The sequence below is a fragment of the Silurus aristotelis genome, assembly GCF_946808225.1.
Source record: "Silurus aristotelis genome assembly, chromosome: 8".
NCBI lineage: Eukaryota > Metazoa > Chordata > Actinopteri > Siluriformes > Siluridae > Silurus > Silurus aristotelis.
Window position 1 is genome coordinate 17,791,653 of NC_139581.1, and position 19,035 is coordinate 17,810,687.

The window sequence follows — 19,035 nt, forward strand, 5'->3', positions numbered from 1 at the left end:
AGGATCGAACCAGGAACCCCTGGCAATTATGTTTTAGGTTCAGCAAAGGAAATATTTTTAAATAAAATTTTATTTTAACAGTAGACATTGTCACAAAGCAATGTAACAAATGTATATCCTCTGGGACCATGCTTGAAATGCACTTTAACTGTATTTAATCTATCTTCCTGCTCAGTTCATTCTCTTCCTCTCAGCCATTGTTATCTGTGCCTCTGCCATATTTAGATTTGCTAATGAGCTCAGAGGAGGTTAAACTATGGAGATGTCAGGTCCGGACAACTTATTTTCCCCACACATGCTCAGCTTGGCTGTTCTTTCCATTTGAAAAGACTCAGGGAGCTTTCAGCTATTAGTGTGCTATTAAGTGTCCTTATGTCATTTCCTAAGCAGAGCTGCAAAACTTTTAGCTCTGTGATTTGTCAGGTCTAATATGGTCAATCAGCCTCAACTCATTAAAACCCATGTGAAGTGCGAGAGACAATTAACAATACTAATTCCCTCTGATTGAGTGGAGGGTATTCAGTTGAATCTCCATAAAACCACTATTGCAAGGGGAAATTGGCCCTCTGGCACTTCAAACTTTCAGATTACAAAATCATGAACGCTTGAATTATTTAATTTCATCCTCTGCAATTTTATAGCAATGTCTTTTTCTTATAGAATGCCAAAAAGCACATTCTCTTGACATTGTTGCATCTGTTAAATTTGCAGTACATTTAAACACACAGGTTTTCAAAATGTGCACCAGCATGGTAAACAGAAATATAAGTGTTTTGATATACAACTTGCCTATCCTACATTATGACCTGTTATGTATGCACCATGCCTGTCTCATTGTTACCTACAGTGCTTGTTTTATTAAATGCACTTTTTAACAAAGCACTTAGCACTTAGATGATTCATCTGATGCATACACACAATGGTTAGGTCTGACTACTTGTTTAATAATAATAAAAAGCGGTGCAGGAGATAAGGGTTTCTGCCGACGGACAATCCTGCGAACAGTATGTTCTGGTGGAGAAGCAAAACATTTTCTGGATAGCTCAAATGAGAAACCAGGGGCATTGCAGCGAGCATTTACCTGCAACGGGACTGTTTCTGGTATAAAGCCACTTTACTGGACTGCAAAAGCAGAGAAGGATTCCATAGACAGGCAACACAGATGACCATCCCAGAACTCATGAATCTCTAATGAAGTTTAATCCTAAGATCCCACAACTGCAATATTGGTGACTCTTTAGACCAGCATGAGCAAGAGCTTTAGGATCCTGAAATGTGCAAATATGGCTTTATTTACAAATGGTGCATCAGTACTGATCTGACATTAACTTACTTGAAAAAAGTGCCCTGATACCACGTCACTATGTGTTGTAAACCTAGTGTACAGTACATTGTCATGATAATAAACAGATGGCTCGAAATGACAATTATCTGGATGCATTTCATGGCTAACGATGGAAAGTCAGACTCAAAATCAGACTGCAAACTGTTTTCTTGACAAACTATCAAGAGTAGCTACTACAGAAACTACAGAATCTCCAAATGCAGTTAACCATATAACACATTGAATGGTATTTGAAGTATTTTTAATGGAGAGCACAAAAATGGCTAAACTGAGTGTGCAGAACAGTATCAGTGAGTACAAGGAATTACATTTATGGCATTTGGCAGACATTTAAATGTACATATTTACATATACACAATGAATTAGCTGTGCATGGTAGCATCCAACATAGAGATCAAGTAAATACTTCCATGATGCCCCTGATTGCTTAATAGCAAATTAAAGTGAAAATTAAGTCCAACAATGAAAGTTTTTTTTGTTCAGTTTGCTGGTACTGTGCACCAAAGTTGGAAAACTGTTATTTTGCCTGATCTAATCATTTTTTTCTGCGCACACATCCATGAAAATAAGCAGCAGAGTGACTTGAAGAGGCAGCTTTAGTGTTGCATGGCCAGCAATAAAAGAGCTATTAGCATCATAAAACTGATTACATAGTCTACCAGTGCCTTGATTGCTCCAAGATATCAGTAGCATCCATCATGTTAGAAGAGAGAAACCTGACTTTATCCCACTTGCCACAAAAGAGTTTGCAAAAGAGTGGCTTTTAAGACGCATTAAACATCATTCATTCTACTGTCACTGCTATTAACAAGATTACTCATTGTCTTGTTAAAAAGCAGATAGACACCGTGATATTAAAAACTTTCTTTTGTTTTTTGTGGCTAAACTGAGTTTGTTTACCCAATTGAGTAGGAATCCTGCAGGGCCAAGCAGAAGCGGTAGCACTAACATGTTGTTTGTCCTGTTTGCCCTACTTAATATTTACCACAGCTTCAGCATCGTCCTGTAAATCTTGTTGCCAATAGTAATTGTGTTTTGCACTCCACTTTATTTCTATTTGTCTGGGGCAGCTGTCTGAAAAGATACCTGGCTCCACACCATCTTGAAGAAAGCAAAGATTTTGCAAAAAAACAAACAAACAAAAAAACTTTTCTTGCTAGGTTCACTGAAAACCGAGCCCCTTTGGGATGTTTTGGGGAATTATAGATTTTAACAAGTGTGGTCACTGCTCAGTATAATGTATACTCCCCTCTCTGGGTCTCTAAGTCTGTCCCTACTCCCTCTTCCCCTTTCAGGTGCTATTGAGGCTTGTCTGGGCCACATGCTGAAGCGCAGAGCTGCAGGCTTTCTCCGCAGTGATAAGATTGCTGCCCTCTTCACCAAAATTGGAAAGGTGTACACGACAGCCGAAGAGGTGTGCCGCAAAGTCCAGGATCAGTTTCAGCAGCAGGCCGACATCACCAGGTCTGAGATTTCACATTCTAAATCCTTTTCATGGTTTATCATTCATAGATACATGGATGGATGGATTGGTGGATGGATAGATAGATATTATAGATGCTGTAGAAAGATACTATAGATACTGTAGATAGATAGATAGATAGATAGATAGATAGATAGATAGATAGATAGATAGATAGATAGATAGATAGATAGATAGATAGATAGATAGATAGATAGATAGATAGATAGCTTAATTCATCTTAAAGTGAACTTCATGAAATCAATGTTAGTAACAATCTAACAAAAGCAAACTGTGATGTATATTGCAGCTATACTTGTTATGCCCGGCTGTTGCAACATGATATTATTCATTGATTATAGCTGGAGATCTATGCAAGACATTGGAAAAACCACAGAGCTGTTTGGTGGTTCCCTAAGCGGTCTTTGCAGCTTTCTCTTATGAGTGATGCAATGGTTTATGAGGAAGAACCCAGGCTTCACTTGACTTCTTATTTGCCCATTATTTCTCCATTACCAGAGCCATGTGTCATGTGTAGCACAGAGGGGCTTATGCATAAAGCTTCCTCTAGGAGCCTTTGTCTCGTGTGTGCACCTATAACCATGTAAAAACACAGAGTTTTAGCTTGCACTCCGCCTTAATGCAGTGCATCTCTTACTACTTTCCACATTACTAAGGCCCCGTTTTCTCAGTTACTCCAATTGCCATGGCAACATTACAGCATCATTATTGCTAGAACAAAGGACAAACTTGCTCATTAAGGGATCTCTGTGAAACAACGATTAAGATGATGGCTGATAGCTAAATAAAAGTTTATGACTAAGCACACTATGGACTCTTACAGATCTGTTATGGCAAGGTGGTTATTGCACTCATGGCATGCTCGAGCGCTATCGTTTTTTGAATTTGCTTGTCATCTTTTTCTTACAGTGGCACTAGGAGCTCTGAAATCTAATCAGGCTGCATCAGCTGATAGAAGCCATTGGTGGAGCCCCATCGTACAGTGCAGACCAGATCTAATTTGGTTGATCCATTCTGGGTTTAAATTATGTTAGCTGGATGTTGCTGAGAGATAAAAGAGAAGTAGACCGTTGGCTCATATGCAACTGTGCGAATGTGTTCTCTTATCCCCTAGTAAGGGCTTCTCACTTCACAGAGATAACTAGCGTGATTCGGGTCGATCAGTTCAACGTACCATCGTACAGAATTTGATTTGTATATAATTCATGCTGTTTGTTCGATCTGTACATTTCAAATAATAGTATATGTACCATGTTAGCTCTTGAATACCCTCCTATCCTGTAGGAGGACATGTCCTGATCTGTACTAAACAGTAACTTGTGATATTGGCTAGAATCTATAACAGCAGATGGGTTTGTTGAAAACAGAGAGCAACATGCCCTAGTTTTACTAAAGAAAAATAATTTTCACAGGTGTGCTGTATTGTTTTTTTATTGAAGATCACTAAGATCACTGTGGCTACCTGTTTTAAACTTTATACAACCTATTATTATTATATTACCTACATTTTTATTTGTAATGCTAAAAGCATTGCTGGCATACTATCTATATCAGTCTTTTTCTGTAATAGCATCAGTTCTTCTAGTCAGGTATGGTGTCACTGCTTTCGGTGCAGAATCTGACTTAAAAATCGCAATAGCGTAAATGCATATCTTGAGCAGCCATCTCAAGCACTGAGATTTATTTCCTTAAAATGGCCTGCTTGGTTGCACCCAGCTTGACTAGCTAGACACAATGAGATTGATTCTGGAATGATGGTAGGTGGGGGATGAGGGAGAGGCAGTGGTGCAAGAAGAAGGAGCATTCATCTTTAGGCTCGGCATAGCTAGACAGATCAATGGGTTGTTGGCTCACGTCACTGTTGAGCTTAATTATGTTGGTACCCAAAATCCCCACCGGATGTCTTCATGTCTTTATAATTTCCTCCTTAGTGTAGTGGCTGATTACTTTAACAGTGCCATCGAGACATTTTTGGTCTTCAGTGTATCTGGAAAGGTCACGCTGTCCTCATAAACTGATGTCTTTATTTCAAAAGTTTAGTTCAGTTTTATATGTGTAGTGCTGTTAACAATGTACATTGTCCCAAAGCAGCTTTACAGAATGAAATCGTTTCTGTAATGTACACATTTTAGCATCATAAATTAGTCTCTGTATATCCACAATGAGTAAGCTGGTGCCTACAGTGGCAAGGAAATAACTCCTGAGATGTTATAAGAAAGAAACCTTAGAAGTAACCAGGCTCAAATGGCAACCTATCCTCATCTTTAATGTTGTTTTTGAAGCATCACTTTTTTTTATAATCATGGTTCGTTTGATATTGGTACTTAAGTTTGAGGAATAGGTACAGACACATTTACATTGGATTGATTTGAACAGTAGAATCTAGCTGTCCACGTCCTTATATTACTCACTGGTTAATAAGAAAGCAGCGCTCCGAGATGAGTCTTGCAAGACGGCACAATCCCTTTATATGTGTTTTATCATCACTGTGTAAATGGCTTTGCAGGTATAAGTGGCTGTGAATAAGCGTGTCGTGACTGCTGCTAGCCCTCCTTGTCTGCAGTAGATAAGCTGAACACTGTTGCTCCCCTGTGGATAGACTGTGTGACAAAGTACAAAAGACTACATGTAAAGATAAATAACACACCTTTTGGCTCTGTGATACTGAAGATACCATCATTCTGTATCTTCAGTGCTTATGCACACGTAAAAAAACTTAGAAAAAAAAGTATATTTTTATATTTTATTTTTATTTATATCGATATTTATCTATCTATATGTACATCTGTGTATACCTCGAATAAATTATGCCATGTTTTAATATTTATTTTAATGTAATGCAATATAAAATTTTATTTATTTATATTTCTATTTTTATTCTATTATTAGCTGTATATTACGGCATATTGATTAGCTGGAGTTCTGTTTTTCTGGTCATATCTTGCTCTCAGAAGGACCCAGAGCACAAGCGGACAGGAGCCCCTCCGCAGGCAGGGTTCCTCTGCAGGCCGAGTTCCTCAGCCTCTCTCAGCTCAGGCTATCAAGCACATCTGGGTCCGTACTGCCCTTTTTGATAAAGTCCTGGACAAAATAGTGCAGTATATTGTGGATAACTCAAGGTAGGATGCAGTGTATACTCTTACTACTGCTCATTTGTGCATGTTGTTTTGTATAAACTCTTTTCTAATGAAAAAAGTAGCCGATGCATTCAACTTGTCCTCTCTGTGTGTTTGCAGTAAGTATTATGAAAAGGAAGCCCTGATGCATGACTCTGTATTCGGCCCTATCTTGGCAGCGCTTCTCGGTGAGCCTGTTTATATTCTTAATGCCATACCGTGTTTGACAAAGTAAACATAATGAGTTTTGTTTACTCAAAAATTGATCCTATTTCTCCACTTTGATTGGTCTTGAATTATCATAGTTGGTCCTTGTGCTCTGGAGTACACCAAGCTGAAAACATCAGACCATTTCTGGACGGATCCTTCAGCCAATGAACTGGTCCAGAGGCACAGGATCCATGGAGCACATCGAGGCCAGGAGGCATCACCCAGCCGCAGGCCTGCTCTCGGGGTGAGTGACATCAGCATGAGGGGCGTGGATGGAAAGGAACGAGTGAAATAGTAGATATTTAACGACAAAATACTTTTTAAATGAAAACAACATGATGCCAAAATAGATTCTAGATAATAGGATCATCATTAGGGTCAATAATATTCAGTTCTGTTGTCAGTGAAATATATAATTCCCCCTTTTTTAATAGCTTTCAGGCATTTGAGGGACTGTTGCTCTGAATTTATTAACATTTTGGTTTGAATCTGTTGCATGTTTTAATCCTGGTCTCAGATTCGTAAAAGGCAATCCAGCGGGAGCATGTCTGAGGATAAGTTTTCAGCCTCTGCAAGGGAATATGTGGAGTCTCTCCATCAGAACTCGCGTGTACATTTGCTTTATGGAAAGAACAACGTGCTCGTTCAGCCGGTGAGAAACTCCACACACTTGACATTTGTGTTTAAACAAAGGTATGATTAATCAGCTTAGTTAATCCCGGTACAGAAACACTGCAGGGAGGCCATTTTTAATCGCTGAACACTCAAGTTCAAAAGACTCCTTTAGATAGCACGATTGCCCACTGTGTTCAGTCAATGACTGGAGTTCCCCCAGGATAAAAGGCGCAAGTTGTAAGCTAATAGGTATACAATCAATCAAATTATGTTATAAATGAAATGAGTTGAAACAGAATGAATCAAAGCTGCTGTAACAACTCTAATGCAGAGCACCAGTGAGAGACATAGCTTTCTTGTGAAAATGTTTCCATTAGATCAGGGTTTTACCCTAATAAGTATAAAGTATATTATATTTATATCCAGAAGGTGTATTGGGTAGTTCATTATAAAATAAAATAAGGATCGTGGCATCATTTTGTGATGATATGATGGGGAGTAGATGCACATGCATTTACTATAGTCTATAAGTTGTTTTTAGAAACCAAGATGATACAGGATGTATACAATAAATGATACAATAATTATATTTCAAATGTAAACAAAACATTACGAAAATAATGAAATAACACTCATTATTTTATCTTTGCAAAATGCTTTATCTACAGCCTAGGTCTGTGAATTTGGATAATCCTAGGAACAATGGGGAAATACACTTTGGGTGACTCTGGGTAGCACTACACACACACACACACACACACACACACACACACACACACACACACACACACACACACACAAATTTATAAACTTATCAAATCTCATGTAATAGGACTCATAATAGCTCATCCGCATTCTTTTTAAAAAGTAGCTATTTGAATAAAGCTAACAAAGTGAGCCTTATGGTTTGCCAAGGTTAGTATCGAAGAATAGACAATATCCTGTAATTTGGATATGTTTGTATAAAATAAAATATCTTGAATTATTGCTTATTCAAGATATTTTATTTTATACAAACATATCCAAATTACAGGATATTGTGCTTATATGTTTAAACATCAAAACTATAACCAAAGAGATATTCGACAGAATTGTTCACTAGTTACCAGATGGTCTGTCTGGGTTCATAGCTAATTCATAGCAAATTTACCTATAACTCCAGCTAGAACAAGATGTTCTAGCTGGAGTTATAGGTAAATTTGCTGTAGGTTTAAAACCTCTTAAAAATTACAAACCTAAGATGTTTTATGATACAACTATGAATCAAATCTGAAAAGCAATACTGAGTTTGGCTGGATTTGATAAGGGTATGAAGCATACTGGACCTGGTCAAGTCTAAACTCTGGCTTACACTTTTGCTGACAACTTTGAGAACTCTAAGTAACACAAGACGTTTATTTATTTATTTGAGTTTAGAAGAAGGACATGGAGGTGTTGAGGGGTTACCTGTCTTTACATCAAACTGCTGACACACTCACACTGAAGTGGACGCCCAACCAGTTAATCAATGGTACTCTTGGAGACTGCGACCTGGAGAAGAGGTAGCTCAGCAAACACGCACACACCAATTTCCACACTCACATTGATTCAGCAGTATACCTGTACTGCCACATAAATTGACTCTGACACACATACTGATTCTCTGCTCACAGTATTTATTGGGACTACGCATTGACAGTACCCTTAAGACAGATAGTCTGCATCCACTGTCACCAACGGCGTAAGTCTTTCTTTTTTTATTTTGTAATTCTGGCATCGCTAAGTCAAGCCAAAATTTGGCTTTAATGTGCCTCATAGATAATAAATTTTTTGTGACATCATGTTTATCAAATGTTAGTACAGTCATCCGCATTCTTTTTAAAAAGTAGCTATTTGAATAAAGCTAACAAAGTGAGCCTTATGGTTTGCCAAGGTTAGTATCGAAGAATAGAGAACAGAGTTCTGACTTTTGGGATAACCTGTAATGCTAACTCCACACCAAGCCTTACTTACTAATGCTCTTGTAGCAGAACTCCCCAGAACCACAATCTTCCAAGAGGAGTGGAGGTTATTATAACAGCAAACAGGACTCAGTTTATCACAGGATGTTCAACAGGACAGGTGTCCACAACCTTTTTTTCTATGGCTTTGGCAGTCATGTTTGGCAGCCCATGGACATGAGTTAAATAAATAGTGATGTAGTGATACACAAGTGATGTACGAATATAGCCATATTTGTTTTTTTATTTTAGAATTACAATATCTGAAGGAACATACTCTCCTTAGAACCCACTAGAAAGGTGTTTATCAACTTACTCAAAGCTGGGGATTGTTCACACTCATGCCCAGGTAGCAGCAGCACAGAATTCACTGAGCCAGGTTCTTGGGTAATTGTGGGGGTGAAAGTAACTTATTATTTGACCTATGCAAGTCAAAGAGTGCCAAATGACCAAGTACTTTGCAACAAACTTTCTAAGGGTTGGTCAAAGGTTCATTGAAAAATTAAGTGTTCAAGCTTCCTAGAGTTTATCTAAATAAAATCTTTACAGAGATTTACAGAGTTACAGAAGAAACAACAATTAAACCTTTTAGTTGTCCTTTTTGTAAGAGAGTGCTGAAATCCCTGATAATGATGCAATATATTTCTGCTTTATTTATGAGTTTGTTGTACTTTCTACTTACATATAACAAGTCTTAATTCGTGCACTGTGCTTAAACTGCCCCTAAATCAGTAAAGTTTCAATGCATTTATATGACACATGGCATCTTCTCTCAGCGGATTGTGGTGGGACTTTGGTGTTGGTGAGTCAGGATGGGATCCAACGGCCCCCTCTTCACTTTCCTCCTGGAGGTCACCTGCTGGCCTTCTTGTCATGCCTGGAGACTGGCCTACTGCCCCGGGGGCAACTAGAGCCTCCTCTCTGGTCCCAGAAGGGCAAGGTGAGTACATTGTATGTCACGGTTTGCAATGGGATGAAGTAAGTGCAGTTTGAGAGATAAAAGTGGTAGCTTCTCTAGCTATCTTATGTTTTGCACTAAAAATCTAATGGCAAACAAATCATGTTTGGGGCCTCTCTATGAAACATCAAGTGTTGTTTGAGTAGTTAAAGTTCTTACTTTTGAAAGCCACTCATCACTTTTGTTCTGCTCTGCTCTGCTCTGCTCTTAATGTGTTCACTTTTAGATGCGACCGGTTCTGTTCTGCTTTTTCAGTTTTAATACTTGTACTTGGCTGTGTATCTGGCAGGGTAAAGTCTTCCCCAAGCTGCGTAAAAGAAACAGCACCGCTCGGTTGGTAGATCAGGACGTTGATGATGAGCCAGTTGCTGCAGACTACGTGTTCCGCATCGTTTACCCAGGACACCGTCATGACTCCAGTGAGTTAGCTCTAAAATTGCTTGCTTTTTGCTCTCAGCCATTTATCTGTTTATCCACCCATCCATCCATGCCACTGGAAATCCACTGTCACAGATTCTGGGGCCCTAGTGTTGTCTTATGTGTTTCTATTTTTTGGATATGACAGCTGCTGTGGAAGATCTGAAACAGATCTGAGTTCATGTGTCATAAATAATCATGATAGGGTGCATGTGTGTGTTTAGAAAGGTATTAATGAGTTCCTGGAGATCTATGACCTATTTATTTTTTTAATCGGTAACTATAAGACTTAACCTGGACTTAATTTTAGAGACTGAGGGGCAGATGTACTCAGATTTTAGTACTTGTTATGATGTATTTATTTATATAAGAACTGAGCATTAATTTCCTTGTTATTGCTGAGCTCTCTGATTGCCCATTTTCACTATTTCACAGTGGCTATTAAACAAGAATATGTTCCTCACACTGAGATCATTTAAATCTCAGGTGCAGTTAGAATGATGATTGTAATGATTATTTCAGTAACAATTATACTGCATCAATAAAAGACGTGGTAAAGAGTTGTGAGTGCATAATGTGATCAGATCAAGTTGTGTGTACATCAGGCCCCCCCAGAATTGTATTTAGCTTGATGGTTTGTACTTGATTTTGCATGTAGTATACAAAATAGGCAATGTAATATATGCCTAAATTAAATAAGCATATATAAACCAGACTACTACAGTCAGCTTTAGTTTCAGCGAGCCCACAGCATAAGAATCATCATTATAAACAAGATTTGACATGAGTAGTCCTATGTAAAGGGATAGTGCACAATATCCAGTGTCCACACGAAATCCTGCAAAGAAATGCAATAGGTTATCCAAATGATATAACCTAGCAGGTACTGACACCTTTAATGCATTTTAATGAAGGCACCATTTCAGAGTTAGATTTGATTGGTAAATCTGATGACTTAATACTCGAATGGATTTAAGGGTAAGTGCTAAGTAAAACTGGTGTGTGTATGTCTGTGTATGTCGTGTTTGTGTGCACACATGTGGTGTGGTTTCGATGTGAAGGGTGCTAAACTGTGTTTTCTTATTGCCCGAGCAGTCACTATAAACTACCACCACACCACGGGCAGTCGCGCGCCCTCTCTGGACGACGATGAGGAGGAGGAAGATAGACTTCACGCAATGATCTCAATGATCTGCTCGCGGAACCTCACAGACCCTAATGTCATGAAAGGTTTTTATCAAGAGTGCCACCCCCACCCCACTCACTTTCTCTCCTATTCTCTCCATCAATTGCTTTTGGCATGCCTTCTTACCTTGCTTATGGATGCTTGCCTGAACGCTCTCCCTCCAAAGTCCTAGTCCAACAGTGCAGGTATTAACATTTTAGTCAGGCCAGTTGGATTCTCACTAGTCTTTCCAACTCTATCATTGGCCAAGCCTGTGTGCATGGTAATAATGGTAACATCAACACAACAACAAATGATAGGTCGAATGATGGGGGCCTGGCTTGCTCCAGAGCTGTCCACCAGAAGTGCAGAGAGATGCTTTCTGCACAGCTTAATGCAGTCATCATCCCTTCTTTTGAATGATCTACATGTTTTTATATTGTAAACCCATTTGCCATTTGTCATGTGGTGAGACCAGCAGAAGGAATGTTACTATTATCACAACCTTGATTACATGTAAGTCTTGGTGTGTGTGTGGGTGTATGTGTGTGTGTGTGGGTGTATGTGTATGTGTGTGTGTGTGTGTGTGTGTGTGTGTGTGTGTGTGTGTGTGTGTGTGTGTGTGTGTGTGTGTGTGTGTGTGTGTGAGTGAGTGTGTGTGAGTGTGTGTGAGTGAGTGTATAAGTGTATGAGTGTGTGGGAGGGAGAGAAATCAGTACCACGTCTCCCCCTCTCTGAAACTCCCACCCCCCTTGCTCTCGTCACTTTTTCCCTAGCACGTCTCTGTTGCCGGGGGTTACCTGCACTAAACTGTCTCGCTGGCATTAGAATTGTCGTCACATGGCCACAGGGACACACGACTACAATTTAGAGCTGCACAATATACACAAAATTAGCAGATTGCAATTATATTTCTATATATAAATATGGCGTAGTATATAATATAGTATATCATATATTACAGATTATGTTTTACAATATACAGAATATAATTAAGATTATACCTTATATACCTTTGGTATGCATTACTACTTTATTTGACCAAATGGCGTTTCAAAAATGTTGGACTGATTAGAAATAAGAAATATTGTTTTGTAAAGCTGCTCATTTACATAACGGAGGCTGCCAGGCCAATATTGTGATACCAAGTAACAAATGGTACGTTGTGCAGCCCTACTACACTTCATCTCTGCATCACACCCACACACAAGTATAAGGAAGCACTGTGCTGTCTTGCAAGAAATGAAATTCCCATTAGCATCTTCGTTATTAAGAGAGAAGCATGAATAAAAGAGAAGAAGAGAAATGTACAGAAACAACATAACTGATCTTATTTTTGCAATATAGCCTATATATATATATATATATATATATATATATATATATATATATATATATATATATATATATATATATATATATGAAATATACTAGTTGTTAGGTTCTGACAATCGTGGTAGTGGATAAAATCATTCAACTTTTGGATCCTACATTTTTAACTCTCCAAATTTAGTTTTGAATTATTGCTTGACGCACAATTTGCTCTGATCTCTTTCTGCTTATTACTGGTATTTTAGTTGTCTACAACAATAGAGTTGAAATGTACTTTGTCAGTGTCTTTGTCAATTTCCAATGACCTGACTATAACAATGTGCGCTATGTGTTAAAGTCAGTTAATGCATCTCAGCTTAGTTCCATTAGGACTTTTTTTTTTTTTTTTTTTTTTTATAATTAAAGCCTGTCTCTGTTATGTATGAGAACATACTCAGCCTATAGACATTCAGTACGCTGTCATTTTTTTAACCATGAAGCTTCCCATGTTGTTAAAGGTAATCAATGATAATAAAGCTGTATCTGTATTAACATTGGGGGTTTTGGAATTTTTTTGTAAAGTGTACATATTAATAACAGTCTCAGTATGGTTTAACCCTATCAATTGCATTTGCCAAAAATCATTTTGTCTCCATGTATTGTATATAGAAAGTTCAGTTGTTTTTATATACTATATTTATCCTATTAATAAGATTCATAATACTGACATGCTCTTGTAATAACAATATGTTTCATTGTAAACAATGAGATGCTCCTTGGGATTTTTTTTCTTACATGAATGCAGTGTATTTCCATACAAATGCACACACATACACATGTAAATCTCGGCGTACAGAGTATTTATTTGGAAATGGATGCTAGATCAGTAAGAAGAGTAAGCCAGAATGAGATTCATCCCAATACGGGCAAGTCTGCCTTTGTCATTCCCTTTTTTCTGCACTGTTGGGCAGGCAGCAATGCTTCCAATTATTTGCTCTGTTTTCTTTTTTCAGTTGACATGACTTGAAGAATCCCTTGATTTTGGGGTTTTACTTTTTTTCCATTTGATTTTACTGCAACATGTTTGATGACACTGCATGGGAAAACTGCAACCTACCAGTATCTTTTGTTGAATTATTATTTAACCAGAATGTGCACCTCTGCTGCTTTGTCCAATCTATGTCTTCCCCCACCCTCTTCCTTTATGACTTTTCTCTTTTGTTTAGTTTGATATCATTAAGTTAATGTTTATTTCCCTCCCTCTTGTTTTCAGCCAGTTTTCTGCAATGCTGTTCACTATAATTCTTCACTAACTGCGGTCACCTTTCATTACAACAGTCTGGTCCTGTGGGGTTCTGGCGTGGTAGATATGTGAATCGTTCCGTGAACACATCACCTATTTGACCATAACATTGACATAAAGTCTCATAGCCCACACAAGAGACCCACCAGCAGTGAAATTCAGACATTCTGTCCTTCTGTTGTTTTTTTTTTTGTTTGTTTACTTGTTTTTTGGTCATGGCCCAACAGGAAGCTTATAGTGTTATCAGGTCACCAGCTCGGGCCTGAAGAATTAAGGTGAAGAGCATTTGCTCAGTGTGTACTGTTGAACTCTTTTGGTTCAGTTGGCTCAAGTACATTTACATTTAATGACATGGATTTTTTCTCTCTTTAGTTGTCCTTTTTGGTTTGTTCTTGTCCTTCTCTGTACTCTGTTATTTGGTTTGATGCATCCAGCATGGTGGGAGCAGTGGCTGTATTTCCCCTCTCTTCCTCTCGTAACTATCTGAATGCCTGGCTCTGTCCATGCAGTGGCACGCTGTGATTGGCAGGTCTTCTGGCATGGCCAACCCCTTTGCATTGTTCATGCCTTTTATCTTTTGGTTTCTGTTCCTCCACAGATGCATGCTACCTCAGGAATCCTTTTACCTCCCCATGTCTGTATTCGAGGGATCTCAGAGATTAAAAAAAAAAAACGATCTGATCTAATAGATGACTCTCAACTTAATCTAATTTCTGAGCTGACAGGCCTCTTAATTAAAATGATATAAAGATATCAATAAAATGGGTAATCTTGTAAGGGCAGGTGTGAACCTGTTTTTGTAGTGCAGCATTACTGCCACCATAATTTTCCTTTTCCCCCTTATATTATTAGAGTTAAATATTAAAAACCATACACAGTTTATTCAGTGACATTAGCAATTCCTGCCAGATCTTGCAAAAAGAAAAAAAAAATCTGAGAGACTTAAACCTGATGACGCATAAGGAAACACAAAGGAAATGTGGAGGAGCATTCTTGTAATGAAGGTTACTAGGGCAGGATTCACATAGCTCATTCATCTTTCTTTTTCTGTTTCTGTTCCCCCTCCCTCTCTCTTCTTAGACCATGGGGACATGGAGATGCAGGGCTTTGGAGGCAGCCCGTCGTCATGGCAGCAAGCCGAGAATACCAGTCATGCCTCGTCATGCTTGTCCTGCTCTGTTGGGGGTGGTAGCTTATCCATAGAGCTTCCTGGAGCATGCACCTGCATGCATGACCGGTAAAAATGCACCAGTTTATTTTTATTATACAGACTTGTTTTGTGACTAACTCCCTACTTCTACCGGAAGCTGACCTCTGCTGTTGTTCTGCATCCAGAATCCCACTCAAGATGCTGTGTCATAACATGAAGAGACAGATTGTCTCCAGAGCCTTCTATGGCTGTAAGTCTACAGATTTATATAAAAAATACAATGTTTTAATTCAGCCATTCAGCATGCTTAAAAAAAAATTATGATTACTGTAGGGCTAGCCTACTGTCGGCATCTGTCCACGGTGAGAACACATCTGTCAGCACTGGTCAACCACAACATCGTCCCACCAGACAAACCTTGTGAAGCATCTGGAGGCCTTAGCAAAGATGTCTGGAGCAAATACCAAAAAGACTGCAAGGTTGGTGATCAGCATGGTTTTTGACTGGAGTGGCATCTCTCCTCCTCTCACCATCATGTTTACGTATTTTTCACAGAACTACAAGGAGCTTGAGCTGCTGCGGTTGGTTTATTATGGCGGTGTGCAACATGAGATCAGGAAAGAGGTGTGGCCATTTTTGTTGGGTCATTATAAGTTCGGCATGGGGAAAAAAGACATGACGCAGGTAAAATGAATAGGTAAAAAAAATATTAAACTGATGAAGAGAAACTGTTTCTTTAAGCTTGATTTACGTGCTTACAATTTTGACTGTGTTGCTGTCTGCAGATTGATGAGAAGATCGCAGCACGCTACAAACAGGTGATGAGAGAGTGGAAGGCCTGTGAGGTGATCGTGAAGCAACGGGAGAAGGAGATGCAGTCGGCCATTTTTGCCAAACTCTCATCGGGGAGCAGCATTGACAGTCACGTGATGAAACTCATCCACAGAGACTCAACTCTCAGCAATGAGGTAAGCTTCTGGCTTGTGTACAGTAGTGCTTCAACTGAGGAGCTATTGGACTGTTCAGATTTGACAATGATGTAGTGTTTTTAAAGTGAACCCAAAAGGACATTAACGAATTTCATGTTTTCCCTCCCACTTTCAGGTCTTCATGTCAGTGGACGAACCTGATGGGGTTGGTCGGGACACTCCGTGTGAGAGTGAGAACACCCCTACCATGACCACTGTGGTTAATCCGGTTGCTCTGGCTCCTGATGAGAGGTTACTAGTTGAGTTTGACTCTCCAGACTCAGGCCTCCCCTCTTCTAGGAACTACTCAGTAGCATCAGCACACTCCCAGATTCTGTCTAGCATTGATGATGGACAAAGTATAGAGGAGGAAACAGGAGATGAGGCCACACCTAGGGGAGAGGCAAGTGGGCGAGACTCCCTGAGTGAAGACAGGCTGTGCAGCCAGCTGGATAAACTGGTCACTAGCAGTGAGGATGCGCCCCCATCATTCTCCTCGTATACGGTAAAATCAACCCCCTTACTAAACTCAAACTATAACTAGTATATTATATTATATTATATTATATTATATTATAAATTACATTACATTACATTACATTATATTTAAATGTATTATTAGTTGATTTACTCCTGAGCTGCATTATTATTATTATTATTATTATTATTATTATTATTATTATTATTATTATTGTTATTCATGAAAAGATACCACTTTTTTTTTATACTAAATCCTGGAGTATAAACTAGTACTGATACACATTTGATATGTGATAAAAAAACTTATTACAGATAAAATTACTAAATATTAAGTGATGTAAATTTATCTTGTAATCACAATACATATAGAAGTAAAGATAAAACCTAATTAAATAAAAACTGAATAAAAATGCAAGTCTTGTTAAACTTTTCTTTGATGCAATTCAACCATGAAGGCCTGACTCATATCGTCTCCCCTGAACAGTGGATGTTGAAATATGTCTGCTACTTAAACTTCGAGAAGCGTTTATGTAAATAGGCAGGTTTGAAAACTGTGTCACAAATGAGCTCTTGACAGAGAATCCAAAACCATTCCAGGTGACTCCCTAATAAGAGAATGCCTTAAGTGTGCCATGCTGTCATCAAATCTAAAATGTAGCTACTTTGCAATCTAAAATGTAAAACATATTCTGGTTTGTTAAATAATAAAAATAAAGAAAGAGGAGAAGGTGTGATCTAAAATCAAAATTTGTACTATACTTTATAATTTTTCATAGATTGAGCTGTTGGACACTGTGGCTCTGAACCTGCACAGAATAGACAAAGATGTTGCACGCTGTGACCGTAACTATTACTACTTTACCACAAGCAACCTGGAGAAACTGCGAAATATTATGTGCAGGTGAGCCAGACACGGAGCTGCACTTTTACCCTACTGTTCTTAATATACAGCCTATCCTTACATTCTCCTGTCCTCTCACCTTAGTTACGTCTGGGAGCATCTAGAGGTGGGCTATGTGCAGGGAATGTGTGACCTCCTGGCCCCTCTGATGGTGATTTTGGATGATGGTAAGTTCCTTAAAGTTTGTCATTGTTGGTGAAAAGCATGTACATATTTCTTGACCGCTTTAGTGTACTCCTAATGGATATTAAATGCATATCAGGGAACTCCTTTTGTTACAATTTTTTAATTAATTATTTATATAACTAATTATTAATCTATAATTGTATAATAATGCCAGTTGGTTAACTACTTTTAATGGTTCTGTCTGCTGGATGTCTAATGTTTATCTGTCCAAATCCAAATTAAATCCATTTTTAACTCATGTTAGAGTCACAGGGTTAAAATGCATTATTATTATAGCACAAAGAATCGTATCATTACGAAGGAGGCTAAATTTAGGCATTTTTTAACAGCTGTGTCGATGAGCTGTGCTCTTTTTTTTTTCTCTCGTTCTCTCAGAGTGCCTTGCCTACAGCTGTTTCACACAGTTAATGAAGAGGATGAGTCAGAATTTCCCCAATGGAGGAGCCATGGACACTCATTTTGCTAACATGAGGTCCTTGATACAGGTGATATTTCCTTTCCTATCACAGAGGCCATCTGGATAGAGATTCATACCATGAGAGACATGATTATTAATGAACTGTCACTGCTGCTGCTTGTACAGATCCTTGACTCAGAGTTGTTTGAACTGATGCACCAGAATGGAGATTATACTCACTTCTATTTTTGCTACCGCTGGTTCCTGTTGGACTTCAAGAGAGGTATGAAGGCATTTCTGGTGCGAATGTTTTTCTTTTTTTTTCTTTCTGAAAGCCTCTGCTCATTTTTCTTTGTGTGTGTGTGTGTGTGTGTGTGTGTGTGTGTGTGTGTGTGTGTGTGTGTGTGTGTGTGTGTGTGTGTGTTAGAATTGCTGTATGAAGACGTATTTGCTGTGTGGGAGGTGATTTGGGTGGCACCCCGTATCTCCTCTCAGCATTTTGTAATGTTCATTGCACTGGCGCTGGTGGAGGTGTATCGGGAAATCATTCGCGACAACAACATGGACTTTACAGACATTATCAAATTCTTTAATGGTGAGCGAGTTTGTTTCTTCGTGCTTTTACCCAACTTCAGCACTGATATTCACTGCCACGTGCTGCTTCATATTCTCAGGGACCAGATGATGTGTTGGTCATTATTGCACTGGGCCACTTTAAATGTGATGGCCACAAATACCACAGACAACTCTTCATCATCACTGTTTTGTATAATGTATACACCTTTTCAGTGTCATATTAAGAATTTATAATGACATAAATGTTATATATAACTATGTGGTGTCATCACGTTGCACTACTAGCCTGATCAAATAGCTCTCTTTCATATTCAGCAGCAGTTGCTGTAGATGTCAACATTTTGTAAAAATGACCAGTGTTAAACAGCTGTACAAGATCCCCAAGAACAAGCTCCACAGTTTCAGATACGCTTCTTCTGGGCAGCATATATCATGTCCTCCATTTATTTACAGTGCATTGGATTGAGAATAAAGA

The 19,035-nt window shown here is 38.6% G+C and overlaps 1 protein-coding gene across 4 annotated transcripts in view; it reads left to right on the forward strand.

Moving 5' to 3' along the window:
* The window catches only part of sgsm2 (small G protein signaling modulator 2), a 42,339-nt gene that overhangs the window by 20,892 nt on the left and 2,412 nt on the right, over positions 1–19,035 (forward strand). The window contains exons 3-23 of one of the 4 annotated variants that reach the window (XM_083549291.1): positions 2,641–2,809; positions 5,780–5,947; positions 6,065–6,132; positions 6,250–6,398; positions 6,672–6,806; positions 8,186–8,310; positions 8,422–8,489; positions 9,525–9,688; positions 9,996–10,125; positions 11,219–11,353; positions 14,983–15,139; positions 15,238–15,302; positions 15,386–15,531; positions 15,608–15,736; positions 15,838–16,020; positions 16,157–16,525; positions 17,277–17,401; positions 17,486–17,568; positions 17,963–18,072; positions 18,171–18,267; positions 18,412–18,579. In XM_083549291.1, coding sequence (XP_083405417.1) covers positions 2,641–2,809; positions 5,780–5,947; positions 6,065–6,132; positions 6,250–6,398; positions 6,672–6,806; positions 8,186–8,310; positions 8,422–8,489; positions 9,525–9,688; positions 9,996–10,125; positions 11,219–11,353; positions 14,983–15,139; positions 15,238–15,302; positions 15,386–15,531; positions 15,608–15,736; positions 15,838–16,020; positions 16,157–16,525; positions 17,277–17,401; positions 17,486–17,568; positions 17,963–18,072; positions 18,171–18,267; positions 18,412–18,579 — 2,943 coding nt within the window. The remainder of the gene's footprint in view (positions 1–2,640; positions 2,810–5,779; positions 5,948–6,064; positions 6,133–6,249; positions 6,399–6,671; positions 6,807–8,185; positions 8,311–8,421; positions 8,490–9,524; positions 9,689–9,995; positions 10,126–11,218; positions 11,354–14,982; positions 15,140–15,237; positions 15,303–15,385; positions 15,532–15,607; positions 15,737–15,837; positions 16,021–16,156; positions 16,526–17,276; positions 17,402–17,485; positions 17,569–17,962; positions 18,073–18,170; positions 18,268–18,411; positions 18,580–19,035) is intronic. The other 3 variants (XM_083549292.1, XM_083549293.1, XM_083549294.1) reach the window with 3 other exon arrangements.